This window comes from Candoia aspera, chromosome 6, assembly GCF_035149785.1.
Source record: "Candoia aspera isolate rCanAsp1 chromosome 6, rCanAsp1.hap2, whole genome shotgun sequence".
NCBI classification, from domain to species: domain Eukaryota; kingdom Metazoa; phylum Chordata; class Lepidosauria; order Squamata; family Boidae; genus Candoia; species Candoia aspera.
This window is the reverse complement of record NC_086158.1, coordinates 73449794-73467751: the sequence shown is the minus strand read 5'-3', so window position 1 is coordinate 73467751 and position 17958 is coordinate 73449794. Positions and strand designations below refer to the sequence as shown.

The 17958-nt window shown below is 36.0% G+C and overlaps 1 protein-coding gene across 5 annotated transcripts in view; it reads right to left on the bottom strand.

The window, feature by feature from the left end:
• PLCE1 (phospholipase C epsilon 1) overlaps window positions 1-17958 on the bottom strand; it is a 156965-nt gene that overhangs the window by 92235 nt on the left and 46772 nt on the right. For all 5 annotated transcript variants that reach the window (XR_010068224.1, XR_010068225.1, XM_063307406.1 and 2 more), the window contains exon 2: window positions 14213-14471. Coding sequence is in view for 3 of the 5 variants with exons in the window: in XM_063307406.1 (XP_063163476.1) it covers window positions 14213-14471 (259 nt within the window). In the remaining 2 variants the exon portion in view is untranslated. The remainder of the gene's footprint in view (window positions 1-14212; window positions 14472-17958) is intronic.

Genomic DNA, 17958 nt, shown 5'->3' with positions numbered 1-17958 from the left:
AGCTGCCAAATTACTCTTAAGGTGCAGAAAGCTAGGTTATGAGGAGGAGAAGGGGCAGTGGCCACAGTCCATAAAAAGACCATCTCACTCACCAGGTGTTCTAGCCAACAGTCTGTCAAGTTTTACTGCATTCTGATGTTATTAAACGGCAGTAGCAGAGTTTAGGCAGGAATAGCCAGCATGTGCTTCAGACACTTCTTGGTTCCTTCCCTGAGCTCCTTACCTCACCTGACTTTTGAAAAGTTATATCTAAAACTAAATAAATAGGAATAAAACACTAGCCCCCAGTACTGTATTTTTTTGCAGTAGCACCTTTGGATATCACAAAGGACTCACTCAGATGATAAGGAGCTAGCTTGCTTTCTGGTAAACAGATGATGAATGTGCCTGGTTGTTACATCATCTACACATGGAGGCTTACCATTTTTAAACATTCCCACTGTATTTATCATTTCTTTACATCATTTTTTATACAATTCGCTACAATTCCACCCTTCAACGTATCATTCCCAATCCCATACAAATCTCAAATATTTCTTCTACCATTCCCTCAGTTCATTTTCATCTCAAATTGTTACTTTTATTTTTAAGTCCATTCACTCTCTTTGTTTCACTTCCATAACAAATGTTTATTTCCATCAAAATCATCCCGCAGTCTGTTCCTTTTTTAGTCTTAATTGTCCCTTGCTCTCTGTGTAATTTTCTTTCTATATATTATACTTTTTTTTCTCATTCTCTTTTTTTGTAGTAATTATTCTCTTATGCATGTTTTTTTCATTAACAGCTTCTTTTACTTCATAATTTCACTAAGCATTTTTCCAAGCTTTCTATTAACATAATCCTACATATTTCAATACCGTTCCATTAACACATTTTTTTTCAAATCAGTTCTCATTGAAGATATTAACCAGCGCAAAGCAAATATAACAGTCAGTCTTAGGATGAAACTAAAAGGATTAAAGTAAATTACAGGTAAGTACAAAAAAGAAATTTTAACTAAAAGAGAGATATTTAAAAGCTTCACTTAAAATACAAGCAATTTTGGCTGAAAAAATGCAAGTCAATAAGTTAGTACTAGGATGAGCCATCTCTCTGAATTATTCAATTACTTTTTCTATAATCTCTTGTCTTGTTCCCACACATCTTTTCATGTTACGTAGCAGAATGTTTTCCCTGGATCACACCCAGATCGTTGCACAAAGTTTCTCAGTACTGATCTTTGGTTCTTCCATTATCATAATTTACTAGAGTACAGCATACAAACATCACCAACCCATGGACTTCAACTTTCTACTGACAAGAATCTAAATAATACCAATTCATACTTTAGGACATGTATTTTAGATCTTGTGATTCATAAATAAATCTATACCTTTATTTCCTTACATGTATTTATCAACCCCACTCCACAAAACTGAATAGAACTATTCCATTCTTTCTTAGTTTCACAGAGAGACAACATATTTTTCTATTCATTTTATGAATTCATTATTTTACATTCCAAGTTTCAATCTGTAGTGGACCATTGTATAATAAGAGTCCGAAGAGATTTTATCTTTGTCCTGATGTCAATAAAACCTTATAATCTAAACAACTCTCCTCTGAGCAAATTTCTTAGTGACTTCATCTGCAAACTGCCGTAAGAGGAAACACAAACCGTCAAGGAGTAGGTCTGCAGCTTGGGGGCGGGGGGATCTCCTGGATTCAGGGTTTATTTTATTTATTTATTTTTCAAATTTTATCACCACCCATCTTCCCCGAAAAGGGGGAACCTGTTTGATTAGCAGGTTGAAGCCATGCCCAAGGAGTCTTTGTCCAGCTTCAACTGGTGTCCCAATTGTGGTCCTACTGGGGCACGGGAACCTTACAACAGAGACTTATACCCTCATCATCACTTGATTAGACTACTGGAATGCACTCTACATGGGGCTGCCTTTAAAGAATGCCTTCCTTTCTTCCCTGGAGGAAGTGGATTATCTGGATCAGGCTTTGGGCTGGGATATAGTACTGAAACAGCAATTATCACACTTGTTGATGCTCTCTGGTAAGCTTGGGATGGAGGTGGTGCATCTGTCCTATCTCTCCTAGATCTTTTGGTGGCCTTTAATATAATTGATCATGTTAGTCTTCTGGACTGACTTGGGGATGGCGGGGGGGACAAGATCTTGCAGTAGTCCTATCCTTCCTCCAAGGCTGATTCCATTTGCTGTTGTTGGAGGACCAACCCTAAATCCATGCATTGCAGGATGTCTCAGGACTTGACTCTCTCCCGACTCCTATTTAACATCTACATGAATCTGCAGAATTTTTTTTTCCCGTGTCAGAAGCACCTACCAAGGCTCTTCTGCATTGCAAGGATTTGCCAGTGACATCACCATTGCCCAGGGGAACGCCCAAGGGGGCTCCTTTCATGTCCCTGTTATTTTCCCACCAAAGCAGTACCTATTTATCTACTTGCATTCGCATGCTTTCAAACTGCTAGGTTAGCAGGAGCTGGGACAAGTTGACGGGCGCTCACTCCGTCACGCGGCTTGTGCTCTTGGGTTTCGACCTGCTGACCTTAATGGTCTCTGACTCAGCATCTTAACCACTGAGCCACCACGCCCCTTAATCTGCAGAGTGAGGTTATTCATCTGCATAACATTAAGTATCATCAATGTGCTAATGGCATCAGCTGTACACCTCTGCTCCAGGCCATCCAAATGATGCTGACAAGTTTCTTTCCCAATGCCTGGAGGCTGTGGAAGTCTGGATGGGGAAGAACAGGCTTTGCCTTAATCCTAGCAAGACTGAATGGCAATGGGTTTTAGAGCCCTTTAGATCTGAAGATTTTCCATTTCTGACTCTGGATGGAGTAGCATTCTCCCAGACAGAGCTGGTCCATAATTTGGGGACTCATGACTCCTGCTCAAGGAGCATGTGACAGCTGTAGCCAGGAGGCCTTGTGCACCAGTTGCATCTGTTTCTGAATTTGGAGGCTCTACTCACAGTTATTGATGATTTAGTCATCTCCCTGTTGCACTATTGCAATGTACACTACATGAGGCTGCCCCTGAAGAGCATTTGGAAGCTGCTCCAGAATGTAGCAACCCATGTAATATTTCTGCTTTGAGGGCTGCACTGGCTCACAATAGGTTTTGGGTGCAATATTGTGTTTTGTATTTTTTATGTATTGTTAGCCACCCAGAGTCACCACCCAGATTGAGATGGGTGGTCATATACATTTAATATTTTAATGAATGAATGAATAAAGTAAACCACTTGGTAGCTTTAGTTGGTCCATGTATTATCTGGTCCTCATTAATTGGAGAATTACCCCTGTGCCAGAGACCCTACATTGGTTTCTGGGTGCAATTTAAAGTGCTGGTGTTGCCCCACAAAGCTCTTTGGGCTTAGCACCAAGCTACCTTCAGGACTGCATTCACCTATTTGACCTGGCCAACCATCTTGCCAAGAAAAGCAGTTGATAGTTCCCACCTTTGGGTTGTGGAGGTGGCCAAGCATGGAGGTGCTGTTTTTTGGTAGTAGCACCAACCTTTGGAATGACTTCCCACTGAAAGTTAGATTAGCCCTAACTTTAGTAGTCTTCTGGGAACAGTTGAAGATGGAGCTTTTCGGTAGAACATTTGAGGCCCAATGTGTGTCTTCAATATTGTTTTGAGGTAGATCATCTACCTCAAAACAATATTCAAGACATGCATCAGGCCTCAAATGTAAAAAGCAGTACCTTAAATTTGCTTAGAATACAACTTGTAACCATATCAGATCCTTCAACAAAAACATGATATGCTCCTAGTATCTTGTACTGGAGGGAAAGAGGTAGAAAAGCACCTGACACTTTCAGACTGAGAGGGGGAGGGGAGAAAACAAGAAGGGGGATATAGTGTTAGAAGTGAAGCTGGTGAAACAAAAAACAGCAGTTTCCAGGTTATGTCAATACAACTCAGTAGCAGGAGGGCCTCTGATTTATTACCTTGGGCACTTTGACTTAGATATGGTGCTTCTGATTTCCCTTTTCAACTTTCTTTCAATTTACCTACACAGCATTAGAAAATTTGCTTTCAGAAATGAAGAGGGATTGTACTAGACAAGTGTTTCTCAACCTTAACAACTTTAAAATGTTTGGACTTCAGCTCCCAGAATCCCCAGCCAGCCATGCTGGCTGGGGAGTTCTGAGAGTTGAAATCCATGCATCTTAAAGTTGCCAAGGTTGAGAAACACGGTACTAGACGTTTTGACAAGTGCCAACAACAAAGTGAAGTCCATTTTAGCTCCAGTGAAGTCCATTTCTTTTATCCATGTTTGGCTTCCTCCAAAATGTACCCCAGTTACTAAAAATGTAAATACTTCCTCCTGAGCTAATCATTATCTCTCAGCCAATCTTACCTCACACGTTGTTGTGAAGATATTATTAAATCTCTAAAGCCTGAGAACAAACAGGCGAAAGAATTGTGAGGATCTTTTAAAACAATTTGTTTTATCATGGTCTCCAAAGGTACTGTTTGTCCCCACTGCACCTTCAAGTCATTCTTACGATGAAAATCATAACACTGGAAGAAGTTATATAGTTTTGTCTCTGCAACGTAACAGACAATAGCCAGTACAGCAGCTCACATATGCAAGCAGTAGGTCTATAGGAGTGGTATTGGGCCACATCTGTTCTCAGAGCTGGTGAAGATGGATATATTATCGTATCTGGAATACTAATTTGTCTCACCTAGGATTTTTTAAAAAATTAATTTGTGACAAAACAAGCTGTGTTTAAAGAGATAAAGTTTTAAGAAAGAAAGGCAGAAGCAATTCAAAATCCTTCTCAGAACTTAAGTAATCCTGAAACAAAATTCATCTATAGGCCACCTAAAAACAGGGTAGTCTTCTGGTACTTTAATGACTACAACATTTATAACACAGTTTTCAAGAAGTTTGTTCCATTTCATTTGATTCACTAAGTACTGATTAGAGATAACAGAAACTTGTGGGAGAGGGGGAAGGCTAATATAACTATATACGCACTAGTACTACTATTCCTATACTTTGTCATATGATGTTGAGACAACATCATGATGCCTTCACTGTTTCCCCCCACTTCCTCCATCCTTTTTCCCTTCTCTAAATTTGCTCAGTATTGATAAAGAATCCTGGGGAATTTCAAGGCTTTGTGATATTATATACCAGTTTACATTAAAGAAGCAGCAGACTTTTCAAAAAAAATTCCTTTCTATCCTGTGAGGGCTCCAAGGAATATCAGGTCTCTGGAATGTCCCATTTTGAGGCTGACTCACCTTTGGAACACCATAAACCACTCCCTTTTCCAGAAGGCTTCTAGAAAACTGCAGAATCACCCCCACAACATTTGAGAGGCATGGCCAGAGAAGGAATGAAACAATCTCGAGTTCTGCAGAATGCTCCATCTTGGAACAGAACGTCTGGCAACTCTCTACTGTAGAAGCTGCGAAAGGGTTACTGGTGTGCTGCCTGCAGTGTGCCCATCACTTAATTAAGGTATTTCCATACTGTAAATATTAAAGTGGCTTTTTTCCTAATGGATCAACACAACTATCTACAATGTCTGCATTGTTTAGCAAGATTATGATGATGAATATGCATACAGCCTAAAAAAGAGAGCCAGTTTGGTCTAGTGGTTAAGGTGCTGGGCTAGAAACCAGGAGCCTGAGAGTTCTAGTCCCGCCCTAGGCATGAAAGCTGGCTGGGTGACCTTGGGCCAGTCGCTCTCTCTCAGCCCAACTTGGTGCAATGTAGACCAGCCTCCTCATGGTGCACCCCGGGCAATGTGACTTGTCACAACTATATAGTCTACACGTCTGGCTGCTGGACCTCACAAGGGTTTCCCAACAAGAAAAAGCAGCATGAGCACTGAACTGCTATGCTATACTATCATAAAAAAAAAGCCTAATAATAATATTTGTTTAAGGATGATGTTCCTATTAATGAAAACCAGCTTCTGAACTTAAAATCTGATTAATGTCATTTCTGGCTTTAACAATTCATGCATACAAACATACACTAAGATTTCAGGGGTCTTGACTATCAGATTTAAATATTGTTTTTAATTATCAAGGAATTGTTTTCTCTTTCTTTTTTGTTTGTTTGTTTGTTTTGGACAATGCCCATCGCAAGGAGAACTATCTTTTGTTGTAAAGGTTTGTGGTCAAATGCAGAAAGTGAGGGGGGGCAAGGAAGAAGCAGAACTGCAAATGACCTTGTGACATGATAATTTTAATATTAAATTCAGTGCGTATAATTTATTGCCTGTAGTAAGTTTGTAACCAAAAAGGGGACCCCATGAAACAAAAGGGAAATATTAGTAAGCTCTGGGGAATTCCCAAGTTGCAAAAAAAAAAAAAACCTTGAATGAAATATTTAAGAGAATGTTTTTTTAAAAAAAGCCTCTTCTAGCTGAAGAAAGCTAGCATTAACAAAAAAAAAATTGATCCAATCTAATATGTTGCCAAAAAAAAAAAATCCTCAGACAAGGGAAAGATATACTTGGTCTCATAACTGTTAGTCTAATCATGGCATCTAAAAATAAAGGAAATTTGCCTCAGATATATTCCCTTTGGGCCTTTTATGAATCTGTCACTAAATGTACATTTAGTTCATGCATTTCCTAACTATTAAAAAGACAGCAATCATTCATACCAAATACATAAAAACTCAAAAAGGCCTCAAAGACACCTCATAGGATTGATGTCACATTTATAATAGACAACTACAGCTACAAAAAGCCATTAATAAGAATTAACTTTTTTTTTGTCCTTGGAAAATGTAAATGCAATTTATATAGGTTGTCCTCTGTATGAAAATTTGGTTTCAAAAGAAACAAAACAAGAGAAGAGAACATGAGCCGGTACAGTCATTTTTTTTAAAGTAGTTAAGTTCTCCACAGTGCCTATTTTGCCATTTTCACATGTTTGTGCCTCCACTAATGAATGGATGTTAATTTTTATTTTTACATATTTAAAGAAAAAGTGACATCCCATTCATTACCATTTTTATATTAAAAATAGAGCTCATTAGAGGGTTTTTCTTTCAATTTGCATAGATCAAATTATGTCAGTGTCCTATCTGGCTTTTAAGTACATTGCTCATATTTTTTAAAAACCTTGTGGATGACGACATTTTTAGAATTGTACTGAAATTTTCAGATAGGTATGCAGTCTAAATCATAGTTTCAAAAATACTGTTAGGTTAATTCTTCAACAACAATAAAGCAAAGTAATAAAGATTAATATGTAGTCATGACTCAGATTCCTCCATCTATTTATTTATTTATATCCCACCTTTATTATTTATATAAATAACTCAAGGCAGCGAACATACCTAATACTCCTTCCTCCTCTTTTCCCCACAACAACAACCCTGTGAGGTGGGTTGGGCTGGGAGAGAGTGACTAGCCCAAGGTCACCCAGCCGGCTTTCATGCTTAAGGCAGGACTAGAACTCACCGTCTTTATAAATTTATGAATTTATAAACTGAATATTATAAAAGTTCAACAAATATCCAAAAATAATGAGGCACAGTAGGGTGTTAATAGTAATTGTGCACTAAAAGACACTACTGGTGAAGTCAAGTTCCCCCTGCAGAGATGGAAATTGCTTTGTCAAATTGTTTTGACACTTCATTTTATAAATGATGTAATGAAGTGAATATTATAGTTGAAAAAATCATATTGGGAACATTGAGCAATACAGTACAAAACTGAAAAAGCCAAAAAAATATTCTAGCACTTTCTTTGAATGTTACTTGATATTAGCCTCCAACAGTAGTACTGCACCAATAAATGTACCTATCCTAGAAAAAGTACTGATAGCAATACAATACACTGCAAGCAGTGACACTGGGGAGGTACTACTACTACCCCATAGCTACTAACAGTAGGTCTCTTATAAAAGCCATACAATACAGTTAATTTATTTGGTACCTAACGTGCTATATTTGAAAATATCCCAGTATCCCACAGCCTCTCATCTACTGTATTATTTTAAGTTTGTTACCACTGAGTAGCAAGTCTCTTACCATTTTATAGTATGTGTCTTGGATACTGGGTAGTATACAATAAATAAATAAAAACATCACACAAGTTATGTTAAAGATCTATAATTAAGAATCTTGGGCTGAACATTCAGCCCACTCTGGATGATTCTTCTCCGCAGAAGCCCAGCATGCTTAATGTGCAGTAGCTGCAAGCACATTGAGTAAAACGTGCTCCAATGAAAAGTAAGCTTAACCTGTCATTGTTACCTTTCCCAGTAACTGAAAGCTTAAATTAATAAGGAATAATAATTGGAAGGAAAACAGCTAATTCAGAAAATACAGTGTAATGGGGACTCATCTAATAATGATAATTTAAGTTCTTTTTAAACACCAGAAAAGATATGCACTGATTCATCCATCTACTGCCAAATTACTGGGGCAATTTGCAAATACTGAGTTTCCTCCCAGCTGTCCAAATTGAAGACAGTCCTCTTCCTCTACCCTAACACTTCTATGACTCCACCATTACCATAGAATACGTCAATGCTGTAAGAACTCATCTCTTTAAAAAAAAGCAATAACTAGTTTCTCTTGTAATTCTGTTTCCATAATCTTGACTACAGTGAGCTGATTTTTTCCCCCCTTGCTTCAGCAACTGTTTTATATTATCATATATTTTAGTTGCATCTTTATTTATTGCATCTGCATTTAGTATCCAAGATATGATCCTACTACTTTTAAATATATCTTGCCACTTTGGATAAAAATTAAGCAGACCAAGATGTGTTCCACTTGATTGAAGCCTTTGAAGTTAAAAATTAGAAATTAACTTCCCCTTATCCCTCCAAATATTGTCATTATCTGCTTCTACTGCCTATCTCTTTATGTTCCTTTATCTCTGAACTATAAGAAATACATATCTACTCTGCATGTGTACAGTATGTTATAAGGCTGATTCACGTGAGCCAGAAGTTATTGGGGGGGGGTGTTGCTTTAATTTATTTATCTTTTACTTTGGGCAGACTACATTTGAGAAGCTAATAATGCAGGGCTAAATTCTGATATTTTTAGTTACACAAAGAAAAATCTGTTCCAAACCTTGGTGATTTTCTTTATACCTCTTTCAGAAGCAGTAGTTAAGCAAAAAGTTCTATAAGAAGCATAGGAAAAAAAAACTAAGCATACTGTATTAACCCAATTTGCTTTTAGTTATAGCTGACTTAGTTCTGAAGGGCTGCAAATCACGGCTTAGGACTGGAGTCCTTTAAACCTGGTATGGGTCCCAATAAACACACCAAGTGAGAAATAGGAAAACCCTTTTATTTGAGCGCTCAAGTAACAAGGGGGTCTCTCCTCTGAAAAAGGAGAGCCCTTTGTGTTAGTAGACAGCATCTTTTATACCATTGTCTATAAGATACAGTTACAGGCATAAAATGATTATTGGGCAATTTCTGTCACAGGGTACATAGGCATGCATACATTTGTGTTATCTATGTTAACTATACACTACATCTACACCCATCACCATTTAGGGATTTCTCCCCTCCTTCAGGTGTAAAATTCCACCTTGGCCCCTCCTTTGGGAGTGGAATGATCTAATTATGGGAGGAGAATTTAACATTACAAGTACCTGTCTGGTTACTTTCGGACAAGATATCCCCCATATGCACATGCTTGCATTCTTATATTATCTTCTACTGGTTCTGGTTTGTATTTCCTTCCTTTATCTTCCATTTGTGCCATCTCCCAAATTATACCTATCATGTACTTGCCAGCCTCCCACATATTCCAAATTATTCGTAGGCATCCTTATCCCCCAGGAGAGCCTTGGAGCTCTTGAGACAAGGAAGCTATTATTTTCCTTGACAATTATAGCTTACACAGTTAGCTGAACACATACATTCCTTATAAGAAGGATGCTGGTAAAATTCTGTCTCCACAGTTCCACTGGCTGATTGCAAACAAAATTCACACTTCTATATTAAAGAAGATTAGCTACCAACTGCTTGTGAAGGAAGAAGCAACCTGAGTGTTAATTTGAAGCAAAAAAAAAAAATCAACAGGAAATTGTTTATATAAACTTTTTTGCCACATTTCTGCTCCAAACTATCCCTTTTCCAAGTCTTACACACACACACACACACTAATTAGAGAACTACTATGTACAGTCATCTATAATGTAAGTTTGCTTGTCACTGAGTAAAGTAAAAATCATAGCTGGTACTACAAATGACATAAAAACTGGTAATCAAACTGCATTAAAATAAAAATATACAACAAAATGTCTTAAATGCTTCTGGTGAAATAGGTTATTGGTGACATTATTTAAGTTATTTCTTAAATGAATTAAGTTACTCCATCATTACCACTGATTTTCCTCTTTTCTCATGCAAATAAATGAGTAGTAATCTTGTAAACCATGGGAAATCTCTTAAAACTTAATACCCTTCTACAATCTCCAGCCACCTCAACCCTTGTTCACAGTATTGTATAAGAATGCTATATGACATTCTAATATTAAATCTGGACAGCTATTATTATCCATCTTTCTGGAATCCCCAAGACAGTGCCAAGAATTCTGGAAGAAAAATAGCAATGTAATTAAGCTTACACAGTGGCTCAGTAGAATTTTGGTTACCATACTGTGAGAAAACAGCCAGTAGACATTGTGTTCTGATTTTCCAAAGCTTGGTTTGAAGGACAGAAAAAATGCTGCAGGATGATCTGCTTCCCATGTCATTATTTAAATTTACTTCCTCTTATAAATCTGTTTTCTTTTCTGTATCACAATTTGCACAACTATTACTTACTGTGATATTCAAATAGGGCAAATAATGATTCAGGAGAAATAGAAATTATCTGTCATGTGAGAAGGAGAAGGCCATGCCTGTCATCTGAACTAAAACATAATTCCTGATACAAAGGAACACTTTTATTGATTCCTAATTTTAGGAATTTTTATTATCTACAATATTTATATTTGTATGTACATTACCAACAATAAAGTAATTAAATGCCCAATATTTGATCATTAATGAGTGTTAGAATATAAGGTCAACTACTGAATGCAATGTCAACTATTGAATTACAACCATTCTATGATAATGTAAATTAGCCTGTGATTTGTACATGAAACTTTTGGAAATTATGCCAAATAACTTGCTAATAAAAAGTAATTATTTTAATGTACTCCTAAAACAAAGAGAACAAGCCTTATTAGCTAAAATAGTTTTCTGATATGTAACATCCAGTAAGAGCTACTCATTACTGACATGAACCATGGTTACATGGTTATTGGACATACTGAACTTACTGTAGTAAAACATAGTCACATGTACGAAAAAAATACATTAATATAAAAACTGACTAATCTAAACTCATTACAACTAAATTTTCACAGTATTTAAAGTATTTAGCTGTAATTAAGAAATATAACCAATATCTGTCAAAGAATGACAAAGAAGATTAATATACTGGATATGCCTTCCCACAAATAATTTACAGCACATGACTCTGAAATCCATGCCATTATTTCTATCTCAAAAACATTTTTTTAGATTAAAAAGGTATGAGAAATGACTATATAGGCCATCAAGCTTACCAGTAAACTGAATTTTCCTATTCATTTTCTTCTAAAATGTCAGAGTGTGCAGATGCTTTCAAAAGCAGAGAAATATAACATGCTACATTTATTTGTATTCAGTGTTGGGCAACAGCTGCTCAGTCTGAAACTATGAACTGTCAAAATACACAATTAGCATACATTGTGTAAGTCACAAAGACGACAGGCATAAAGGTCAGGTTACCTACTTACCAGATAAAAGCTGAAACACTATGACTCCAACAAGATAAATTTTACTTTTAAAGACTTCCTGAGAGTAGCATTTGATTTGGTTACAAGAAAAAGATAAACACATTTATGCCACATGGAAATCAATGTACCTTGAACAGTCTCAGTGAAGTCAAAATGTTCTAATAATCAATACTATGTTAGTTCTAATACACAGCAATAGGCAATAAATGATATCATTTAAAATTGTCAAAATATATTAGAAGCCCCAATTATTCTTTTTAAAAATTCAAACATGTTGCGAATTAGCATGACACATTTATCTCTAGGTTTGACTTTGCTTTTGTTTATATTATCAAACATTCCAAATTTACTTTGAACTAATTATTTTTTCAGAGGAAATGGTTAAAATTTTAACTATTTAGATGAAAATTTATTCTTCATAATGAAGAGTTGTAAAGATTCACACCTAATAGGTCACTGATTATATCTTCAGAGTCTGATGAAGTCTAAATAAATATATATATTGTTAATTTTAACCTCTCAAATATCAAGATATTTACTTGCACTAATTCTGGAGTACACAAATATTTATCTCTTTTCATGCAAAAAGAAACAAACACCCTTACTTTTATCAAGCTGCAATGATACATCTTTTAAACCTTAATGCAAGATATTCAAATGACTTCAATAATTCTGGCAAATGTAACATAAAAGATATAACAATTTGGTTTTAGTGGCATGAAAGAGTAACAAGGATAACAAGACAACCAGAAAAATATAAACAATCAACTTTTTTATTGCAGTATTAGGAAGCAGAGCAGCTAGCAAACAAATTGTTAAATATTTTAAGTTACTTCCTAAGTTGTTTGACGTGCTTAAATACATAACAAAAGTATGTTTGCTTATTGTGCTGCCCATTAAAGAAGAATTTTGTATAAATTAATAAAAAGAGTGGGAGTGCTAAATAATCTCAGAAATAAAGGAATGGCAGGAATGACTGTTTATATGCCCATTATATATTAACAAACAAAACAGTATATGGGGAGATATAGCAGAAAAAGAGATGTGTTTTAATACATGAAGTCACAGTACATGGTAGAAAACAGAACCTTCCTAAAATACATTCTAGAAATGATATTATGCAAATATTCAAAGATATTATGAAATCTCATAATAAAGAAGAACTTTTGTCCAAGTTTTTAACAGTGGATCAGAATTTAGTAAAGAAATTATAAATTATGATAGAATCAGTTAATCCATCCCTATTCCAAATTAATTTTTAATGGAAATGTGAGTTTGGGGAAGATGCAATGGCAAAGTGATGAATGGAGTGTTTTAAACATCACCTAACCTCCATTCTTCTCTATATCCTGTGATCTCCCAATTTATTATACAGAAGTAACAGTCAGGATCTAGAAATCTGATTTAGTCATGTAAATGTCTAGGTGTCAAGATACATATATTACTTCTCCAACGAATGTTACAGCATTTATTATAGTAACAACATACTAGATTGCCAGCATTTACAGACCAAGACACTAAAATGTGTTTATTCATTAAGGTTTTATACTAATAGCCTACATTCTAAAACTGAACAACAATCTATTTAATTCCTATTTTTATAAATCTTTTGACCCATTAGTTTTCAGAAACATAAAAAATACATAGTTATTCAACACCAAATCTGACACCAAAACAATGAGGACCTGCACTTTATTCCATTTCATTAAGAACTACTTTGCCATGGAATCTAACCTCACTACTAAGTACAATAAAAACTCAATAAATATCTTTACAATGTGCTTTGTTGACATTGTAATCTAAAGTGTTTAACATTCCTAAAAGCATGAAATTCTAGAGACTCCACAAAGTAATATACCTATGTACTTTGTACTTTACCATCCTTGGTGGTATGGCATATCTAGGAAGAGGGATTCTTTTAAAAAAAAATTCCAGAGAATCTGTAAGACATGTGATGATGTTAACCAAATTGGCTAAAGAACATAAAGACACAAAAGAAAATAAAAACAACTTGTTCCAAGAACACCCTAACTTCTCAGACCTAATGAACAATGCTGATTATGTCAGCCTGATCATAGTATAAAAATCCTGTGTTAATATTCTGATCATTTTTGGTAGGAAAACTTTACATCACTATACACATATTTATGGGCAATCTTAATTTGGTAAATTACTTGCTTCTAAATTATTGGTTAAAAAAGTTGTAAACTGCTTGTGTGCGCTCTGAAGATAAAAATCCAAGGACCTAATTTAAAAAAAAAATAACACACATGGAATATTTTTAAAATATCCAGCATTTGAATTCTAAGAATTTAGGCTTACCAATGGCTCTTTGGAGAAAAATTCCACACATAACAGCTTTTACAGGTATACCATCAGAAATTATACACCTCCCTTCATTACCTTTTAACATGATCTTTCCAGTTGATCCTCCTAAAACATTTAAGGTGCCACTTCTTGCTCCCAGAGATGTAGTTGCTTCGAGTAAGGCTCCACTGATAAAATCTGAGAGAGAAGTTCTGCTTAAAGTGGCGCGGTATTCAGGAACTCTTTGAGGACATGGTGTCATGCAATCTGCATGGTGGCATGGTATTAACAAAATCCTCACTGGATGGGAAAAGCAGTCCAAAGACTCTTCAGCTCCTTGTGTTGACCTGAAAATCTGAAAAACAATATTTGAGTGAATAAACGGAATTCTGTGTTGAACTTATTCATTCTTCAAGCATAAAAGCCAAGAAAGAAATAGGTCTAGCTTATGAAAGTAATCTTTCAGGATGCTTTCATACAAGGCTTTTATTGACTAGTCATGCTGTCTTGCTTACATAATTTTGCAAGGACTCCATAGTTAAGATGGTCATCCACATGCATCTCTCTTCTGTTCCCCCACCCCCACCCCCACCCCCACCCCCACCCTCACCCTCACCCTCACCCTCACCCTCCAGCACTACTGTGCTTTTTTCTTATTGGGAAAATAATCTGTAAAAGAAGGAAAGGTAGACTAGCTCTACAATGGATTTGGATTATTAGCACTAGAAGGCATTTAACTAGAAGCTCCTCTGGAAAGGCCAAGAGGCTGCAAACAGTACTGCCATAAAAGTGGAGATGTGACACAGCTGCTGAGAGCTTTGAAAGTAATGATCAGAATTTGTACTACGGGAGAGGATAGAAACTATAAAGGATTTAGAAAGGGATCATATGGGCTTAATTTACACATTATACAAAACCATAATGTGGCTTACTTGGGTGTGGTTTAACATGTGGCACAAATGTAGCCAATCACATTTTAACAACAGCTTATTGTGATATATGATGACTAAAAGGCAGAACAGGTAAATTGTTTTAATAGAAGAATCCTGGACCAACTTCTGGAAAGTTGAATTTATCATCATTCAATCTGTAGTTTTCAACATAGTTTGACAATGTTATACATTTTGATAGTTACAATATTTAGAGGATACATAAGCTCTTATTTAATACGTAAACCTCTAAAAATCTTAACATTAAAACAAAATTCTAAATACTGGACAAAATGATTCCACAATAGAGGAACATCACCTTAATTCTTGTGTTTGGATGGCATTGTATAAAATATATAAAATGTATCCAAATTATAAGAATCACCATATCTTAATTTTTTGAGCAAGTATCTATTATGTATTCATCTACTCTGCTTAAAAGTATAGCTAGAAAAAACTGTTCCCCAAAGATAATACTAATTATAAACCACAGCTGATTTTGTTAGATGAACAAGTTAATTTTAAAATACCAGAATCTGTTTTTGTTCATTATGAAGTAAAACTACTAAAGCATCTTTGTCAAAAATCATCCAAGACCGCTTCCAAAATCCATATGAAAACAGTACCCTTATTAGATTAGGGGTCACAATGTGCAAGCTTTAGAGTTCTCCAGAACTCTTCATCAGGAACAATATTAAACAAAGCAAAAGGGGAAAGAAGAAAAAAAGTGGCAGAATTTGAAACTCTATTAGTTAATATGCTGAAGGAAAGCATTTGTTACTCATAAGGTCAAGACAACCTTTCACAGGGTTGTTGTTGTGGGGAAAACAGGAGGAGGAAGGAGTATTAGGTAAGTTCTCTGCCTTGAGTTATTTATAAAAATAATAAAAGGCAGGATAAAAATAAATTTTTTATGTATATCTAAATGTATATGTATATTTCATAAAAGACTGTTCACTGTTCAGAAAGATGAGGGAATGAATAAGAACATGGCATACCCATTCTGAAAAAGAAAAGGCTTGCCTCCAATACAGTGTTCCTTGACATGTATAAGCATATAGTTCAGGAAACACTGGCCCAGATCAAAGGATTGCATGGTAATCAGCATAGCCATAGTCAGCTCCTTCAAAACCAAAAATGCTGCACTTCCTAAAAACACAGCATCAGAATTCTTTACTGGACCACACAAACCTTGACAGGGACTTACTCCACTACCAATATGCAGCTTCACACACAGTGTAGGGCACAGGGCTGCAACTAGGGTCTGTGTCACCAGGGGCAAGCATGGATTCCACGCCCATTTTGGCGCCTCCCCCCAGCGCGGTGCCTGGGGCACATGCCCCGCTTCCCTCCCCCCCCCCCCCAGTTGCAGCCCTGGTGGGGCATTTTCCCAATTGAGGAGACTCATTTCTTTTGCTGAATCCACCTCTTTTTAATCTCCCTTTGCCATTGTATCTGGGGAAGCAGGAGAAGTAAAGGAGGAACCTGGAGCTGGTTGTTGACTATGCATTTTAGGGAGGGTTCAAATATTTTCCATTTATAACTGTTTCATGTTTTTACAATGCTTTTATTACCTTTAGTCTGGGGGAAGGGAAATCCTTTAAGGATGAAAAGACAAAATAGTATATGTGTGTGTATGTGTGTGTATACACTGTCTGTGTGTATATATATCTATATATCTATATTTACTGTATATCTATATCATCTATATCTATATCTATCTATATCTATCTATATATTGTTAGTTGCTTTGGTTTGGAAGCAAGTGCTGAGTTCTAAGTTTAAAATAACCACCTCGAATGAAGCATGGAAATATATCAGAAGTGCAGTGCTTTTGATGTACACCAAAAGTATAAAACTGTAGTATCAGCAAACGAGGAAGATTACAACCTTGTGATCGTAACTAAGCCGCAAAAGGTCATTTGGAGGTTGAATTTATTCAGAATGCCCCACTTTTAAATATGTTACAGCATTCTTGAACTGCGCTTCACAATTTTATTTGCTAAATGTGTATTTAATTAATCATTCCCAGAATATCTCATCTGCTGGCATAAGTATCATTTTCTACTATGCTCTCAAAATATTTGGATAAAAAAATTATATTTAATTACTGTACTTTCCAAAACATTAATATTATGCAACCTATGAAGTTGATTCTTTGCTTTGCTGCATTCAGTTTTTCTGAACTACGAATGCAAAGAGAACCTTTGTTTGCAGAAACAGGAGACAGTGGCTTACAATCGCTTTTACATGAAAGGAGACAACAAGGCAACTGTCTCCAGAACATATGAATTTCTCCAACTGTCTCTAAAGAATGTACTTCTCACTTCTCTTTTCAAATAGTACATTATCTGGTTTTCACATAGGGTAGGAGTTCAACTAAACTGTATCTAGACATTTAGGTCAAAGAAAGACAAATAGAGCACGTTTCCTTCTTGAATCTAATGTTTAAGAGATATGCTTTTCAGTATTGCACTGCATATTGTATTATTATTTGATTTTTAACCCATTACCCCAAAATATTTATCCACAACCTGGTACACAGCTGAAGATGGCGGTGATCCTATACATTCAATGGAGCTTACTTCTGGTTTGCATGCATACAATTGCACCAAGGATATGAACAATAAAAATATTAAAAAAACAGTGATTTATCTGTAACAGCAAGGCTGAACCAATCAAATGAAAAGTTGACATTCTTAGATCTCCTCTCCCAGAAACTCTTACGGGTTTACACACTCTAGTTCTGCCTCCTGCCTTGGTGTATCAGCCGAGTAGTTCCCACTGCCATCACTAATCTTCTGGAGACTGCCTTTACTTGGCATGCCCCCTCTCAGTCTTGGCATGTGAAACAGATGAGACCCACATAGCTGATGAAATGTACTGGCAAATAAAAGGGAAAAAATGTAATAA